This window comes from Equus caballus, chromosome 23 (genome assembly GCF_041296265.1).
Source record: "Equus caballus isolate H_3958 breed thoroughbred chromosome 23, TB-T2T, whole genome shotgun sequence".
NCBI lineage: Eukaryota > Metazoa > Chordata > Mammalia > Perissodactyla > Equidae > Equus > Equus caballus.
The window spans coordinates 34,419,180-34,437,017 of NC_091706.1; the positions used below are offsets into that span (position 1 = coordinate 34,419,180).

General features: G+C 47.4%; 1 protein-coding gene across 2 annotated transcripts in view; it reads right to left on the reverse strand.

Moving 5' to 3' along the window:
• Positions 1-7,183: 7,183 nt before the first annotated feature.
• The window catches only part of ENTREP1 (endosomal transmembrane epsin interactor 1), a 61,929-nt gene continuing 51,274 nt past the window's right edge, over positions 7,184-17,838 (reverse strand). For both annotated transcript variants that reach the window (XM_070249081.1, XM_005604967.4), the window contains 5 exons: positions 15,615-15,744; positions 15,364-15,442; positions 13,868-14,020; positions 11,338-11,627; positions 7,184-8,081 (listed from right to left, as the gene is read on the reverse strand). In XM_070249081.1, the coding sequence (XP_070105182.1) occupies positions 7,878-8,081; positions 11,338-11,627; positions 13,868-14,020; positions 15,364-15,442; positions 15,615-15,744 (856 nt within the window). In that variant the 3' untranslated portion in view covers positions 7,184-7,877. The remainder of the gene's footprint in view (positions 8,082-11,337; positions 11,628-13,867; positions 14,021-15,363; positions 15,443-15,614; positions 15,745-17,838) is intronic.

The window sequence follows — 17,838 nt, forward strand, 5'->3', positions numbered from 1 at the left end:
ATCTTATGGGACCACCGTTGTATACGTGGTCCATCATTGACTGGAACATCGTTACATGGTGCACGACTGTAACTTCGTAGTCCACATTAAAAAAACCTAAGGGGAAAAATCATGATTATTGCTATACAATGCTGAGAAAAATTTAACACTCCTTCACACACACACACACACACACACACACACACACACACAAAAGACACCCAAGAACTTAAGAACTGAGGTATTCTTTCCTTTCTTCCCTTCCCTTCCCTTCTCCTCCCTTAATTCCGTCCTTCCTTTCTTTCTTTCTTTCTTTTTAAAGATTGGCACCTGAGCTAACAACTGTTGCCAATATTCTTCTGTTTTGATTCTTCTCCCCAAAACACCCCAGTACATAGTTGTAGATTCCAGTTGTGAGTCCCTCTGGTTGTGCTATGTGGGACGCCACCTCAGTGCAGCCTGATGAGCAGTGCCATGCCCGCACCCAGGATCTGAACTGGCGAGACCCTGGACCACCGAAGCAGAGTGCACGAACTTAACCACTCAGCCATGGAGCCAGCCCCTGAGGTATATTTTCTTAATGTGATAGGATAAATACACTTTTGTCCTAAAGCTAATACATTATTTCATAAGGAAGCATCAGAGGCATTTCCTCTAAGATCAGGAACAAAGTAAGGATGTCAATTATCTCCACTACTGTTCAACACTGTACTAGAGATATCAGCCAATGCCATTAGACAAGAGAAATCAGGTTGAGTCATAAAAACTGGTGAATTATAATTAGTGTGAAGATTACCTGAACTAAGTTAATAAGACAGCTCAGGAAGGGCTCACAATAAGTGTTAGTCATTATTATTATTTTTAAGTGATGCATCGGTGTGAATGTTTCAATTCCTTATGAGTTCCTGTGGAGTGTTTCCTTTGCCTCCCACAGTTCCACATTGCAGCAATTCAGGGAAGAAGCAGCAGTCTGTTATGACAGAAGGCAGAAGACATAAGTGAAGTCCTAGCACTCTGACATTTGCAGCTTGTAGGATCTTAAGCACATCAGTTTACCTCTCTGGATGCTGGGCTCCTCATCTATAAAATGAGGAGGCGGGCCTCCATCCCTGACACCTCTAATATTGTGGTCTATGATTATTGTTGAGACCTGCTTGCCTCCACCAAGGAGACACAAGGGCAGTGGAAGAAAAAGCTCCTACCAGAGCAAACTAATTCCAGTAACCCTCCTTGCTCGGATCCTTTCCTGCCTGACATGTCTCCCCACTCCCACTAGGAAATGCTTCTTTTGGACCAGAATTCACGCACAGCATCTAAAAGACGCGGGGAAAGCCTCCGTATATTTGGGAGCTAACAGTCACTTTGCAAGAGAGGAACGATGATTCATCCTGAATTTTGGCGCTAGCTTCTTTGCTTGGGCAAAACACAAGGGATCCTGTGGTTGTTGGAATAAAAAGACCATCCCTGCTGAGATGGTGACATGCCTGAGGCCAAGGACACAGTCTGGTGAGAGGTACCCGCTCAGAAGAGGTGCTCGTCAGATTCTGACAAAGACTCTCTCTTTGATCAAACTTGAGCCCAGCAGCTCCAAGTCAGTCCTCTTTCTGACCAGACCTGGGCCCTTGGGCTCTGTCTGTGGCCTGTTTAGTCCAATTTTAACAAGAATTCTGCTGGATCAGTTTAGTGAAAATCCCCCACCTTTGGTGTCTTATCACCCTGTCCTGCCTTCAGCAAGAATCCTGTTTAGTTGGTCTAGCAAGAATCTGAAACTAGGGGCCAACTTGCTTTAACTATATGCAGTTAGTTGTCTGTTTGCAGAAGTAGTTAGATAATGCACTACTAAGCCCACCCTATAGATAACATCTCTGAGGCTTGGGTCACCATGGTAACAGGTGCTCAAGTGTTTTCAGGAACTAAGAGTCAACTCCTTGTCCAGTTCAGGCTGGTTAAGACTACCTACTCATCAACTGGGCCTGCAAAGATGACTGGTAGGTGACCCTTTGACATCAAGAAGCTAAAAACTACCCCCTCAGATCATGGTAATGCCGCCATTTTGTGAACACGCATCCTATGAAGAGCCATGAAGCTTGACTACGCTTGCACAGGTCATGAATTACCTCACTTCCCCTCCCCTCCAATCATCTATCTCCACACTTCAGACTGCCTTGCCCTTCGTCCCATAAATTTTATCCCAACTGTGGATCAGGGAGACAGATTTGAGAGCATTGTCTCCTGTCTCCTTGCAGAGCAACCTCACAATAAAGCTGCATTCTCTCAAAAGCTAACACAGTAATAACTGGCTTTTTTAAAGCACGTTGGGCAGGAGAAGCCCATCTTTGTGTAGTAACAAAGTCCCCTAGCCCTCAAGTTTCCTCTTACTCATTTTCCATCTGCTGACCCCACCCTGCTCCTTAGCTATAAATCTCCACTTGTCCTTGTTGTACTCAGGGTTGAGCCCAATCTCTCTCCCCTATTGCAAAACCCCACTGCAGTAGCTCCTTCTTGAATAAAGTCTTCCTTTCTTTAACTAATGTCGTGGATAATTTTTCTTTAACAATTCCCAAGATGGTGACCGCCTGCTGCCACAGCCCAGGTCTGCAGAGCTTCGCCCTGGGGCATCCACGACAGGACCTGTGTCACAATCAGGGATAAGGAATTCCTTCAAACCAGCCCTCTGAGAAATCAGGACCAGGCCCTCGGGTCTTCAAAGTCAACCAAGACAGAGCCTAGCTCCTCTTCCCTCTGTGGGCCTAGGAGCAGTTCAGCAGCAGCCAAGAGAAAAGTAACTTTGCATTTATTATTTATATACTTTTTTTGTCTGTCTCCCTCTCCCTGCTCAGCATTCTCTCCGCAGCACCTGGCCCACTGCCTGGTCCTCTGTAGCTCAATAAATACCCACTGAATGAATGACAGGATGAAGGCTGGGGCAGAGAGAGAGAAATGGAAGAAATGTGGTGCCTTTTGGCCCCAGACTTGGCTTCCCTTGCAGAGGCCCCAAGGAGGAAAACCCCGTAAACAAAGATGCCCTTGACCAGCCCTTCCCCCCCAGCCTTCATTGTTCTCTTCTGCATCCTGCCCTCCCTGGGGGACGTGGACATGGGTTCCTCTGTTCTGCTTCCCCAGTTCCTCTCCCGCTGGGTGGAAGCAACAGCTGCCTCTTTCCTCTGCCCCTTCTTCCTAATCCTGAGCGACTCGCCAAAGCCTGGCCCGTTGAGGGGTGCACTTCTCTGTGAGGGGAGCCTCAGCTGTCGGGCTCCCTCGGAGACACGTGGGTGCAGAGGGAAGGGTGTCTGGCTGCCCTCCCTGTCCCAGTCTTCTTCACCAATGTCCCCATGGCTGAGCACACAGAATGGACTCAGGGCTCAGATGAAACTGGGAAACTCAGGCTGGAATGGAAACCCCGGCCACCACCACTCCAAGTGTGTGCCGGAGACCAGGCCAAGAACTCTTTATGCTATGTTCCTGGTCCCTGACGAGGGCAACAGAAAATGAGGGTGTTTTGAAATGCTAACTAGATAGAGTACCACTATAACTTCTGAATCTAATAATTTAAAAAGGGTTTTGAATGAGCTATCAAGCCATGGAAAGACGTGGAGGAAACTTACATGCATATGACTAAGTGAAAGAAGCCAGTCTGGAAAGGCAAATACTGTATGATCCCAACCATAGGACCTTCCGGAAAAGGCAAAACTCTGGAGACAGTAAAAGGATCAGCGATTGCCAAGGGTTGCTGGAAGGGAGGGATGAACAGGCAGAGCCCAGAACATGTCTATGACAGTGAAACTCTTCTGTCTGATACGACAATGGTGGATACATGTCATAATTCATTTGTTAAAACCCACAGAATGTACAACACCAAAAGTGAACGCTAATACAAACTACGGACTTTGGGTGATAATGGTGTGTCAATGTAGGTTCACCGATTGTAATAAATATATCACTCTGCTGCGAGATCATGATAGTGGGGGAGACTGTACTTGGGGGAGACAGGAGGTATATGAGAAGTCTACTTTCTGCTCAATTTTGCTGTAAACCTAAAACTGCTCTAAAAAAATAAAGTCTATTTAATAAAAGGGGGTTGCGTTTGGTACGTCTTTTTTTTAACTATTATTTCATTTTCCTAGTACATCAGTGCCATGGACTGAATGTTTATTTCCCCTCAAAATCCATATGTTGAAGTGCTACCCCGCAAAGTGATGGTCTTTGGAGATGGGACGTTTGGCAGATAATTGGTTTAGATGAGGTCATGAGGGGGGCGTTCCCACAATGGGATTAGTGCCCTTCTAAGAAGATAGAGACCAGCGCTCACTCTCTCCACCACACAGCTGTGAGGACGCAGCAAGAAGGTGGCTGTCCTCCCTGGGCACTGAATCTGCCGGCCTTGATCTTGGATTTCCCAGCCTCTAGAACAGTGAGAAATAAATGTTTCTATCATTGACCAAGACAGTAGGTGACTAAGACAGTTTTCAGTCAATTTATTCTAATTCACAACAGTTTTTGGTTTGTGACAGATTGGAGGGAAAAAACTGGTCCTTCATCCTAAAGAGCTTGAGAAGCTCTGACCTGCACTGGCAGCCCTGGGCCAGGAGCCGAAAGTGCTGCTTCCTACTGATACTCTGCTCTTACTCTCAGCCTCAGTTTCCTCATCTGCACACTGAGGGGCAGAGTGACCTGACCTAGCCAGTGCAACTGTTCGTCGGGTTCTTCTGGTAAATATGGGCAGCCTCAGGCAGTCAGGGGCCATGGAGCCCTCCCCTAAAACTCACCATTAGGTGGGATGTTCCAAAGAAAGCGACTCGGGGAAATTCTGCCAGCCAGACACACACCCTGGCAAATCTACACAAAACAGCTTTTAAGCTTCGGAAAGTCCCACTCTGTCCTCAGACACTTGGACACACAGCTTGTGTGAAAGGTTGAGCAGGGGCAACAACATTCGGAAGGAGCAGCCCATGTCCTGGTCCATCCCATGATAATCTCATGAAGAGGGGACCGGATTCTTATTCCTCATTGGCGCAGAGGCAACAGTTACTGTACAATGCCTCTAGCCAGCCACAGAGCTTGAGCAGCACTTATTTCACCAGTGAGAATTTATTTCAAACACCCCTCATGCAAATTAATCAACCCTCTGGTGTAATTTTGATAACTACTTTTGAGATGCTTTGTCACCACCTCTGGACTGTGGATTCTTAGGTACTCCAAATGCAAAAGAGCTGCTGTCCCTGTGTACATTCAGTTATGTATGCATGTGTATATCACATTATTAATGCTTAAGCATTTTAAAGTATATACTACACCCAGACAAACTAACAGGGAGACAAATTGTGTGACCTCTAAATTCCCTCCCAAGGCAAATATATATAAAATATTGTATTACATGCTATAAAATATATTGTAATATATAAATATATGTTTTACTTTAATATTCCTTAAAGTCTGAGAAACAAGACAGAGGTCAGTTTTCTGACTTTGCCAATACTTTCAGATAAAAATACATGGGACATTCCCCAGGCTGCAGGGTCAATTCTTCAAAGCTGAGACAGGTCCCTACTTTTCTCCTGATATGTGTCAAGTGATGCCTTCAATCTTTATGCTCCCCTTTCCTCTTCCGGTTGTTGCTGGCCATTTCCCTTACCTCAGGATGGCTGAGACCGTCTCTGGGACTGCTCCCCCAAGGCTAGAAGCAGACACTGTCTACACTTGTGGTGCAAACCCACTTTCCCTGAATCTTCGTAGTCTATGGCAAGGTCCGTGGTGGCAGTTGGAGGTGAGTGGTCATAAGTTCAAAAGGGAAGATGGAAAGGGATGCAGCTGGAACAATGCCCTCCCGAAGTGGGGAAAAACAGAAGCCTAGAAAAGTGAGAAAAGCCAGGCTGCGCCTGAGTTGGGTAAGGCCAGTCCTTTGCTCCCCTGCCATGAGGCAGGAGCAAATTGGTGGGCTTAGGGCCCCTGGTCTCACCTGGTGACACTATGTTGGGGGCAAATGAGCATCTGTACAGGAGGAGAGCAATCAGACTGGGATACGTGGGGGCTTTTGGGTGTCAGAGAGCCTGGGTGAGGCACGGGGCTTATAACACAGTGGAGACCCTCTAAGAGGGCAGGGGAGTGGGCCAGCCCCCAGGGAGCAGCTGACAGCAATGACTTCTAAAATGGAAGATTGCTCATTTCCCACGGGAAATTCAGTGCCTGGGGACAGGTGGATGAGAATGGAGAAACCGTCATTCTGGGAAGCCCCTATAAACCTCCCCAACAAACACAGCTCACCCCAGGAAAGTGGGCCAGACCCCAGCCTGCTGACAGCCCCCCATGTCTCCTCCATTTCCAGATCTTCCTCTACAGCCCCCTTTTCACCCAGCTCACTCCTCCAACTCCTTCCCCTCTCCTCTCCTCAGTCCCTGGCGCCTCCCTGATTCCTACGCCGGCATGCTTCGCTGGCTTGGAGCCGGGAGAGTCTGTGTTTCTCTGAGCCAAGCTCCAAGTCTTAGCAACCACCTTCTCCTAGAAACATGAAATGGCAATCTGCTACTATTTGGGAGGTCGAGGCATGGTTTCCAGAGTCGAGCCGCTTGGGCGTGAATGGCATCTCTACCATTTAACTTCTGAGTGACCCTGGGCAAGTTACTGAACCTCATTTTCCTCATCTGTAAAATGGGACAATCACAGCTCCAGCCTCTTCGGCTGTTGTGAGGGTGAAATGAGAGTGTGTAAAGCCCCCAGTACAGCAGCTGGAGCCCAGACAGTGCCCAGCAAGGACAGCGGTCCTCTCATCGTACACCCACTGTTCAGCTCCTCATCCCCACTTTATCCTGTATCCTCACCTAAACCCTTCTCCACAGGGAATGGTGATCTCCTGAAAACGTAAATTAAATCGGTCACTCCTGTTGAAAACTCTCCCATGGTATCTGATTGTCAGCCTAAAATCCAGCCTGAAGCTCTTCTCACCTCTCTCTTCACCTCGGGCTGTGGTCACAGCAGCCTCTAGTACTCATGGCCCCCCTAGAAGGTAGCTCCCGGAACCGGGTCAGCCAAATGCTGGATGAAGGATGCATTGTTACCCCCGCGGGGTCCGGTGTGTTGGAGATTAAGCTGGTTTGGTGGCCTACCCGGACCTGTCCACCTGACCACCACTGCTCCAAGCTGCAAACCCTTCGTCAGGTAAGGCCTGGACGCCTACGCATAAACAAACATCGCCCGGCGAGCCCAGAGGTCCAAAGGAAACATTTTTATTCTCAGTTCTGCCTTAGCCGTCTCTAGTTTTGCAAGCATGAATAAACGGAATCAACAAGAATTCTCTCCCTAAATGTCTTTCATTACAACGTGTCGCTGAAAAAAGGTTCGTTTTTCCTAAAGAGAGTGTGATTTGAGGGTGACCTAAAATGAGGCTTGCCAGCTACACAACATCGGGTTAATCATCCTGCTTCCGTGCCAACTGCTCTCTCTCGGAGGAGCGGAGGCCGCAGGCTGCTATAAATAGCAGCCCAGCAGATCTGTCCTTCTAATGAGGGAGACCTCGGCGAGGAAGAGAGCCATCGGAGGTGAGGTGGGCGAAGAATCATGAGCCCAGTTTCCGCCCACCCCAGGGCACAGACCCTCACCGGAAGGAGAGATGCTGTCTTCTCAGCCTCCAGCTCAGGGTATCCAAAGCCAGTGAGCCTGGAAGAACCTGCCGGCTCACCCTCGAATGCCCTTAGGCAACCCAAAGGGGAGCCAAAGAGTGGGAATAAATGTCCTCTGGAGTGCCCCCCTTCTGAGGAGTTCCCAGAGGGAGACCCCAACTCCCAGCCAGGAAACTACATGGTAAGGAAGGGGATCCATCCCCTTGGAGCAGCTTTCCTCCTTCCAGGGCCCGTCTTCCTTCCTTCCTGCTCCTCAGGCTGATGCAGGAGCCCAGCCCCACAGGTTCACAGGACAGTCTCTCGGACGACACCGATGAGGCTGTGTGGCCTCTCAGCCTCGGCGCGCCGGGGCCTCCTCTCGGCCCTCGGCCTCCCCACCGTGACAAAGGTGCTCAGGTCTCCACAGCTCCGCAGGTGCAGCAGGCCGGGCTGTCTCCGCGAGGGCAGCACGTGGGCCCTGGAAATGCTGGGCTGCGACGGGGCCATTATCTTTGGGAGAACAAAGAGGGTGGGGAGAGGTTAAGCACCGCCAGACATGGTCCTCTGACCTCCCTCCTAAATCCAGCCATGACATGTTTAGTTCAGTTGCCTTGGGAAAGAAAAAAGGGTATTTTCCCAAAGTGGAGCCCACTTGGAATTCCAAAGGTATTTTTAACACATTGCATCTTTTCTAAAGTTCCTAAGAAATTCCCCACATTTTCTATTGTTCCAACTGCAGACCTGCCTCCTTTCACTGATTGCCTATGGTAATTTCTTGCTTTATATTTAACATTCTTCTCATCACTTTTTTCCAGTCTCCCTATGGTCTAAGCCAGTGATTTTCACTGGGGTCTACACATCACTAGACAGGAGGGGAACTTGTCAGAAACATGGATTCCCAGCTCCGCCCCCAGCAATTCTGACACGTTGAGTCTGGAACGGGGCTCGAGCACCTGTATTTTTAGCAAGAACCCAGATTATACCAATGTACTTGAAAATTTGATAACCACTGGGCTGGGACTATGACCTGGTAATGAGTTTATAAAATGTCAACCAAAACCAATGATGCTTCTAATTGATTTGATAACCCTTCAATAAACAACATAAAAACTAGGCCAATCTATCTGTAAAAACTCTTAAGAATGATTCTCCTGCTGGATCTATTTTTCAGTGTGCCAAATACAGAATTTTAAATATAGACATGCATTGCTTAATAATGGGGATACCTTCTGAGAAATGCGTCAGTAGGTGATTTTGTCATTGTGCAAACACCACAGAGTGCACTTCACAAACCTAGATGGTCCAGCCTACCACACAGCTAGGCTATATGGTACTGATCTTACCGGACCACCATTCTATATGTGGTCTGTCATTGACTAAAACATTGGTTTGCAGCACGTGGCTGGATCATAATATCACTTACTTTGTAAACATGTCCAAAAAAGGGGAAAATTCTCATCCAACTGGGATTGACGAGGGTAGAATTGTCCAGTACATACAATGTTTTCAAATTGCACAGTCACGTCTATACAACCTGTAACACTGTTAGCCCCTTGGGAAAAACGCAGGTGCTTGGTTACCACCTAACATCACGGAACTATCACTGGGATGAACTTTAGTTTGTACCATTCTGAGATTTTAAGATCATTAAAAAGTTAATCCCCCCAAAAGATAGGACATGAAATTTTGCTAATGCTTTATTATTATATTTGTCTTTAAGGCCTGTCTTTGGTCTCCTGATTAAGAAGAAGAAAATTGGAACATTCACGGATGTTGACTGTGGTTCTATCTATGCTGACTATTGTAAGTTAAGACAAACGGTTTTGATATTGGTAAAAATTAAAATGGATCTAAAAACGTACTCTAGTAATACTAGAGAAAGAGAAAATGTGCAAAGCTGCGCAGAGTCAGAAATAAAGGGCCTTCTCCTTGTCCCTGCCTCCGTTGTCTGCGGATGGGTGTGGCATTATGATCCCCACCACCGGGGTCAGGTCCGGGAAGGCCCCAGCACATGGCCAGAACCTACTGCAACAAGGCCAGTAGCTGACCTTTTATCCAGTCTGGGCGCAAAGACCTGGCAAACATTCAGAGCGATAGCATCTGCTAAACTGTAAGTGCTTGTTCTTCTTCCCCAGAGCTATTTTCCAGCGAGCAAGACTTTGCAGAAGATCCAGACTAATGGCTTGGTGGCTGCTCCAGCCCTTAGCTCCCCAGAGCTCGGCAGCCGTTGAGAAGTGGCTATGCTTCTCCTGATTATGAGGCTTAAGAATGCTTGCTCCTGATTATGGGGCTCTTAGGGTTGGATGGACGGAAGGGGACAGGGAATGACATCTGGCGTAACCAGGGACACGAGAATGTAAATGTCCCTACGCAGGATACTGAGCCTGACCCAGGACCACTGGCTGACCGGTCTTTTAGAAAGCAAACAAGAGGGTCCACGGTTCATGCAAGGGATCAGACTGCCTTCTGCTCCCCTGCATCCCCTGAGGGACTGGGAGACAATCTGGCTTCTGGATTCTGTAAGAAGAGGCCAGCAGGTGGAAAGGGCAATAGGAAGGAGGGTGAGAAGGGGATTTGGTCAATTTGCCTAAAAAATTTACCTAGGATCCTGTAGCTGGTAAGGACCCTGAAAACCAGCCCAATTCAACTCAAGAAGTACTTGCTGGGCACTGAATGCACATAGGCACAGCCAGGTGACACCTGTGAGCCACTGTGCACTGAGCGCCACGACAACCACCCCACATTCACAGAGCAACAAGCTAAAAGGGAATCACTTTTATTATTTTCCCCCCTTTTTTTGCTGAGGAAGATTCGCCCTGGGCTAACATCTGTTACCACTCTTCCTCTCTTTTTGCTTGAGGAAGATTGTTCCTCAGCTAACATCTGTGCCAATTTTCCTCTATTTTGTATGTGGGTCACTGCCACAGCATGGCTGACGAGTGGTGTAGGTCCGCACCTGGGATCCAAACCCATGAACTCAGGTTGCTGAAGTGGAGCACGCCCAACTTAACCACTAGGCCATGGGGCCGGCCCCAGTAATCGCTTGTAAAAGAGGTGGAAAATTAAAGCTGTGACCCATCCCCCGTTCTCATCAGGAGGAAATTCCATTCATTCAGAAAAACAGGTGTAGTGACCACCTCGTCCAACCCCTTGCTTTAAAGCGAGGACAAGAAACCTGACACCCACATGGCTTACGTTACATGCCCCATTTTATCTTTTCACTGGGTAGCTTCAGTTTAGGGGATTACTTCGTACTTTTTAATCTATGGAAATGAAAAGGTGTTTATTCCTTTAAGTGTTATCAGCTTAACGTATCTTACCAAATATTTCATGGGAATGTGAAAAGCTCCTGGAATCTTGCCAATATGGAAATTCATGTGCGCCCATCACTGCCAAAGGGCTGAAAGGATATGGCACATCAAGGAAACTTTCAACTCAGGAAATCAAATGCTGAATGTGTTCCACGCTGCCAGTACCTCTCGATTTTTTTTACTAAGCTGCAACCTTTTTCTTTTCAGGCATGCCTCCACATCCCAGGAAAATTGGCTTCTCTTCTCTTGGACCAAGAAGGCTGCAGAAAAGCCACCAGAGCTGAAGAGAAAATGCTCCAGCTTCCTCTCTCTCCCTCCCCAGACCTCCTCACCCCATTTCCCTTGATACACTGGCCATGAACTTACTGCGCCTTGGACAGGAAATCGGAGAAGCCACTTCCGCTACCATGGAAACAAGTTATCTGATTCACACCCGATAAGAATAATAAAACTACCTGTTCTAGGAAACTGGCACTTGTGATGGCTTCCTCCATGTGCTCCTCGTCAGACTTCAAAACAGCTTTAATGTCTTCCACAAGCTCATGGATGTCCGGGCTCATCCTGCAGGACTGCTCCAGGAACCTCGCCACCAGCAGCTTGGTGTCGACGTAAGACTTGTAATCTATCAAAGACCTCGGTCTGCATCGCGAAGCTCTGGATCGCAAGCCTCTCCTCAAGGTCACCGCGGCCAGATCTGACCTTCCTTCAGTCTGAGTCGCAGCCTCACAGCTGAGCACGGGGGCAGCTGTGGGCGAGACAAACAACACAGACCCGTTGGCCATGGCCGTGCGGGCGCACAGCTGGACCGGAAACAGCACAGACCACTAAACTCAGTGTGGAAACCACCCGACAAATGCTACAGCCATGCACATCTTGCTTTCCATCTTGCAGAAGGAAAAGGAAAGAAAAAAACAACTATGACACAAGCTTATTCCCTGAAGCGTAGTTCCAACAGGACATGTCCCAAAACATTTTATAAATAAAACATAAAACAACCTCCAAGGTAAAGGCAGATGAGAGAGAAGAACACCCAGAATGCAAACCACAACGGAGCAGCAGGGTCATGGGTGGTGACCGATGGATGGATGGGGCAAGCAGAACAAACATGGTTGACGGATGAAAGGAGGTTCCAAGGGGGCAGGATGAAGGAGCCACTTAAAGAGATGGACCGAAGAGAGACATGACTTGTGGGGGTGAATGGAATGCTCTGTGCACCGTGACTGTACCTTTGTCCTAAACATCCTCAGGGGCACTGTACTGACATTACCGATGCTCACGCCATAGCTGTGAGGTGGCTCTATGGTTGACTATTACAGAAAGAGAAATCTAGGCAGAAAAATTCCACATCACTCCGGAAGTCCACAGAGAGCCTGGCAAATCCACTGCAGGCTCCAATTTCCACGACTACCTATTGGAGCAAGGGGAAAAGGTCTGGCAGAACATTACTGCACCATCAAGTGGGAGAAGTGAAACTCAGGCCTGGTCTCTACGGGCTCATAAGCCAGCCAGCAGCCTTCAGTGTACACGACACTGGAGATCTCAGTCTGCAAAGGCCTGATAAGCAGGATTTAGATATTCAAGGAAGAAAGGAAGCCAGGGGTGGGAGAACAGGTGGAGGAAGGGGAGCACTTCCTTTCTTCTGGAGAAAGGTAGGCATGAGGAGCTCTAAACAAGGGTTAGCAACTGTCCTCCCAGGGTGCCACGTGTATGTCACAGAGCCGGAGTCTTCCAGAAACACTCACTACAGACACTCGTGTGTGAGGACAGAGTCAGGGACTACAGTCACTTGAACGCAACCTGGTCCCTTCCACAATGGCGGACTCTAACAGGTAAACATGAGTGGTCTTCGCCCCTGTAGCGCTGCAGAATGACAGAAGTTTCCAGAAAGATCTCCCTATGCTGTGCAGACAACTAAGTTCCCGGTGAAGCCAGCAGGTGGCCAGCTCAAGTCCTCAGCTTGCCAGGTAGGGCAGAGGAACCCACGGTGAAGACGGGTCTGGGGAGCCAAGGGACCAGGCTGCCGGCCCGCTGGGATGGCCGGGGCAGGCTCAGTCCCAGGCAGTGGGACTCCTCCGCACTCAGAAGCCGATGTAGAGACAAGAGGGGTGTTCCCTCTGGCTCCCACACGGTCAGTCCAGAGCTGCGGCAAACAACACAGGCTGTCAGAGGGACACAATGGGACCGAGACCGCCAGGGGGTGACATAAGGCCCCAGAGAGCGCAGGGTAAGAGGGTTTACAAAGTTGTATTTGCAAAGAGCTTGAGGAGAGCAGAGGCCACGTGTCAGAACAGGTCACCGAAAGAAGCCTGTGCTGGGGGATTACAGATTTTCATTTTCTTCCTCTATCTTCTCTATTTTGTAAGATTGTTTACAATGAAGAGATATTTGGAGATGTTCATGTACTCATATATTCAGAAAAAAGACTTGCTGTTATTTTAAATTTTTAAAATTTAAAATTATTCAAATAACATCTATACACAAACAAACTCAAAACAGAGAGGGAGAGAGATGGGGTGTGAGGGTTTCACTCTACCCAAAGTTCTTAAAACAAGGTCAGATTTGAATAATTCAATCTCATCATACACAGGAAAGAGATAAGTAATATCAAATTATAGAAGAGGGAGTTAAAAAAACCTCCCCTTTGACTTTCTCCTCGGGAAAGAATATTTATTCCCACAAGATTGCCAGCATCTAGAAGCCAGAACTAGGTTTGCATTATTTTCTTTGTGTAGTACCTAACACGGTAACGTGTGCAACCTAACGCTTTTGATGACAATGACTTGAAAAGAAAAACACCCTACCAGCCTTAAAAGATGTGGCAGATACATACTCCTAGCGTGCATGTAGAATATCTGATTTTCTCAAGACCTCTTAACTCCTTCAGGTGATCTCATGAACTGCAGGGCCTGGGCTGGCCAGAGCCCCCTGCTCTCACCTGGCCCACTGAGTCAAAAAAGCCCAGAAGAGCTTGGGCAAGGACGTCACCTCTCTCCTCAGAGTGATGGAGCACAGGGTCGCTCTTGGATCGCGTCCTCAGGGGCGGGAGGGCCCTCCGGCTTCTCGCGGGCTGTAGCTGGTTTGTGTTGGGAGTTGATATGAATGTGCTTTCTTCTCCAGGTGCGTTAGGAATGTCCCCACCTGAAATTTTTTTTTAAAAAAAAGAGGAGAAACATTTAAAAGAGGAGAATTATCTCACCAGCTGCAGCCTTCAAAGTGTTGGGCAGGAGACAGGGTGAGCCCAAACCTGCCGGGGCGAGGGTGATACAGTTAACAACCCCGGCTTCGGCTGCCGGCCCCGTAAGTTTTTATTTCCCTGCACTATGGGAAATACAGCCTTTCCAAAGCACCCCTCCACAACCTAAAACAAACAAACAAAAACTTTAAAGCCAAGAGTAAAATAAAGAAGCTCTGCCAAAATGTCAGTTTTTCCTAAAGGTGCTTAGAATCTCCTCCAGTGAGGCATCCTGGGGCAGCCCTGGAAAGCGCCTGGCCATTTTATAGCTTCCGACAATTCAGGATGAGCTTGGTTCGGCAGAAGGGAATATTCGCACAGGGGACGTGGCTGCCCTGGGGGCTGCAGACCAGGGGTCTGCAGGTCGGGCTGTGAAACCCCCAGAAAGCTAACGTAAACAGCCAGTGGCCACAAAATGGATCAGTCAAACTGCTCTGGAATTGGATGGCTTCTGCTCACGAAAAGAAAATCAAATCGGTTGTGAGTCTGAGTTGTGGTGTGGGGGAGTTTTTTAAGGAAATGGAGTATTATAAACACTTAGGAAAAAGAACACTGTTGCATAATTCTACTTAAGATGGAAGGTGAACAGAGCAGAAGGCCCTTCCTGAGGGTGCTGCTGAAAAATCACCTCCATCCAAAATAGCTAAAAGCTGATCCATTATTCATCAGCATTGCAATTTTCTCCTGGTGGACCGTTCTCTGGGCCATTTAAAACCTCTCCAAAGAGAGAAAGCTGTACCAAGGCTCCCTTAAATGACAAGGATGAATGTAAACTGACCCTAGTATTTAATGCAGGACTGAAAATCAGAATTCACTACGTGTTAAGGCAGCATGACCTAGGCCCTAGGTTATAAATGACAGCACAATCTCACAGCAAATCACTCTGCAATACACGAAACTCTTTTTTCCACCTCCCCCCAAAAGAGCCCATCTTCCTTTAAGAGGAGAAAGAAAATCTTAGATGGGAAAACACAGGAATGCCAAATTCAACTCTGTAATCCATTTCAGAGGTCTCTGAGCAGCAGCTGGTTATTCATAAAAGATTCTAAGGATACCTTTATTTCTGATCACACATTATCTCCCATTTGTAAGCCCTAAGAGTTGAGAGTATTTTTGCACCTGGAAAGAAGGATGTAGCTTGAACTGTTTTCCTCCAAGATATTTGACCTCCAACAAAATCCCATGCAGATCATTATTATGTTTTCATCTACTGGATCATGAGTTTGGGCAGCGACGACGTATTTATTACCTTGAGTCACTGGTGTGCAGATCGGTTCCAACAGGCTGCTGGAAGCTTCTGATCCTTCCAGCATTTGGAATGAAGATCCCTGCAGCACAGGAAAAAAGAGGGACGTTTGTTGATATTCATTTGAATCCCCATCTGGATGCCAGTGAACTTACAAAGATCTGCAGGGCACCGTCGCCCCCTTGTTCTGTGTGTGATGTGCTGATTTGCGTACTTGCGGTCAACGTATCAAAGAGAAACTCTACGGACAGTACCTGCTCCTCGTCCATCTGGCTCATCACAGCTTCATAGGGAGGCGGCGGGTCCAGAGGACAGAACACCTCCACACCTTTGATTCGTGCTCCGTAGATGTGCGGCAGTGGAATAACATCAGGAGCAACCATCCTAGGAAAAGCATCTTGGCGTCAGGAAGCATGTTCGACAGACCGGCCATCTGACCCTGGGGGCTACTGCATGCTGGCCTTTGCCGCGACACGGCTACCCACTGATAGTGGGGAAAACCACTCACCCACACAGTCTCCTGGCTCAGGAGCGGGAGAATAATCTTTTAAATCCACTAGTCAAAAAGCAAACAGTAATCCACAGAGACAGAAAGCAGAAAAGTGGTTGTTAGCAGCTGGAGGACGGGTGAACGGGGAGTGACTGCTTACCAGGTACGGGGTCTCCTTGGAGGTGATGAAATGCTTTAGAACTAGATGGAGGTGATGGTTGCATCATACCCTGAATGTACTGAATGCCACTGAACTGTACCCTTTCAAATGGCTAACGTCATATCACATGACTTTCACCTCAACTAAAGAAAAAAACAAAACTAGGGACTCAGGGAAACTCAATTATTTCTTACATTAGTACACGACACAAGTTTCTTGCCTGAGTTTCCCTAATATATGATTCATGGTAGAAACTCACTATTTGTTAAATAAATATTTGAAAGGATGAATTAATTTTTCCAAAAAAAGCGACTATCATAGCTCAGAGACAAAGCAGCACACTGCAGGCGGAATCCCAGTGACTCTTCCTAAATGTGGTTCTTCAGCAAGCAGGGATGGAGCGGGTGCTCCACGAGGCACTGTGGTTTTTGTCCTGTGGGTGAGGGACCCTCAACAGCAAAAAACAAAAACAAAAAACCCACAAGATTTTCTGGCAGTGTTCACAGAAAATTACATACACACGCATAATCTAGATAACAAAGAACCTAAATTTTAAAATAATAGTTAAAAATGCATGGGGGAGCCGGCCCCATGGCCAAGTGGTTAAGTTCACACGCTCTAGTTTGGTGGCCCAGGGTTTTGCCGGTTCAGATCCTGGGCACGGACATGGCACTGCTCATCAGGCCATGCTGAGGTGGCGTACCATATGCCACAACCAGAAGGACCTACAGCTAGAATATACAACTATGTACTGGAGGGCTTTGGGGAGGAGAAGAAAAAAAAATACACGGAAGCTTGTACCTTTTGACGAAACTTCCAGTTGTAAAATAAATGAGTCCTGAGGATATAATGTACAGGATAGTGACTAAAGTTAGTAATACTGTATTATATGTATGAAAGTTAGATCTACTACTAAGAGAGTAGAGCTAAAAAGTTCTTAACACAAGAAAAAAATTGTAACTATGTATGGTGATGGATGTTAACCAGACTTACTGTGGTGAACATTTCACGATATACAAAAGTATTGAACCATTATGTTGTACACCTGAAACTAATATTAATGTTATGTGTCAATTATATCTCAATTTAAAAAAATACACAGAAGACCAAAAAACCTGTACTCAGGCCATGGAATATTAAAGAATGATTGAAAGAGATAATAAAAGTTCAACGTCTGTTCTTGAAATGCAAAAATGGGCCTAAATGAAAGCAGACTGATGAAAAGACAGATCCTGGGGCAGGTGCATGCAGGGGACCAGTTGTTCCAGAAAGGTGCTCTCTGGATTTATGGTTGTTTGATTTCATTCCTTGTGTCCTTATAAAAATCCAATTGGTGGAGGAAAAAAGTTGAAAAAGATATGATGTTCTTTCTTCCTAACAATAAAACTTCTGGAATTCCAGGATTCAGAAGAATGAGACTTCTGCAGCCTGAACGAAACAGTGAGAAAGCTCCCCCTTTCTCCCTTAATCTTCGCTCAGAAACAAGACTCACCCGCATGTGACCTAAAGGGAAGGAGGACGTCAGGCGCTGACACCCAGGGCGGGATGTGCGCGGGCTCAGTGCACAACACCGCACTCGGCTGAGGAGAGGTACCAGCACGGCTCCCTCCCTGGGGTGGTGGGAGGGTCCTGGGACAGTTATCCTGACAGGCACATCCACCCCTTACAGCAGCACTTGCCACAGGTTTCAGGCCAACTCTCCATGTCAGTCAGAGCTGTTTATGGACTATAAACACCAAGTGACTCCAGGAATCCAGAGCCTTCCGGGACCTAAGTGAAGACTCTTTCCTGACCCATGAACAAGGAGACTTGTTTTACTCAATGAGAC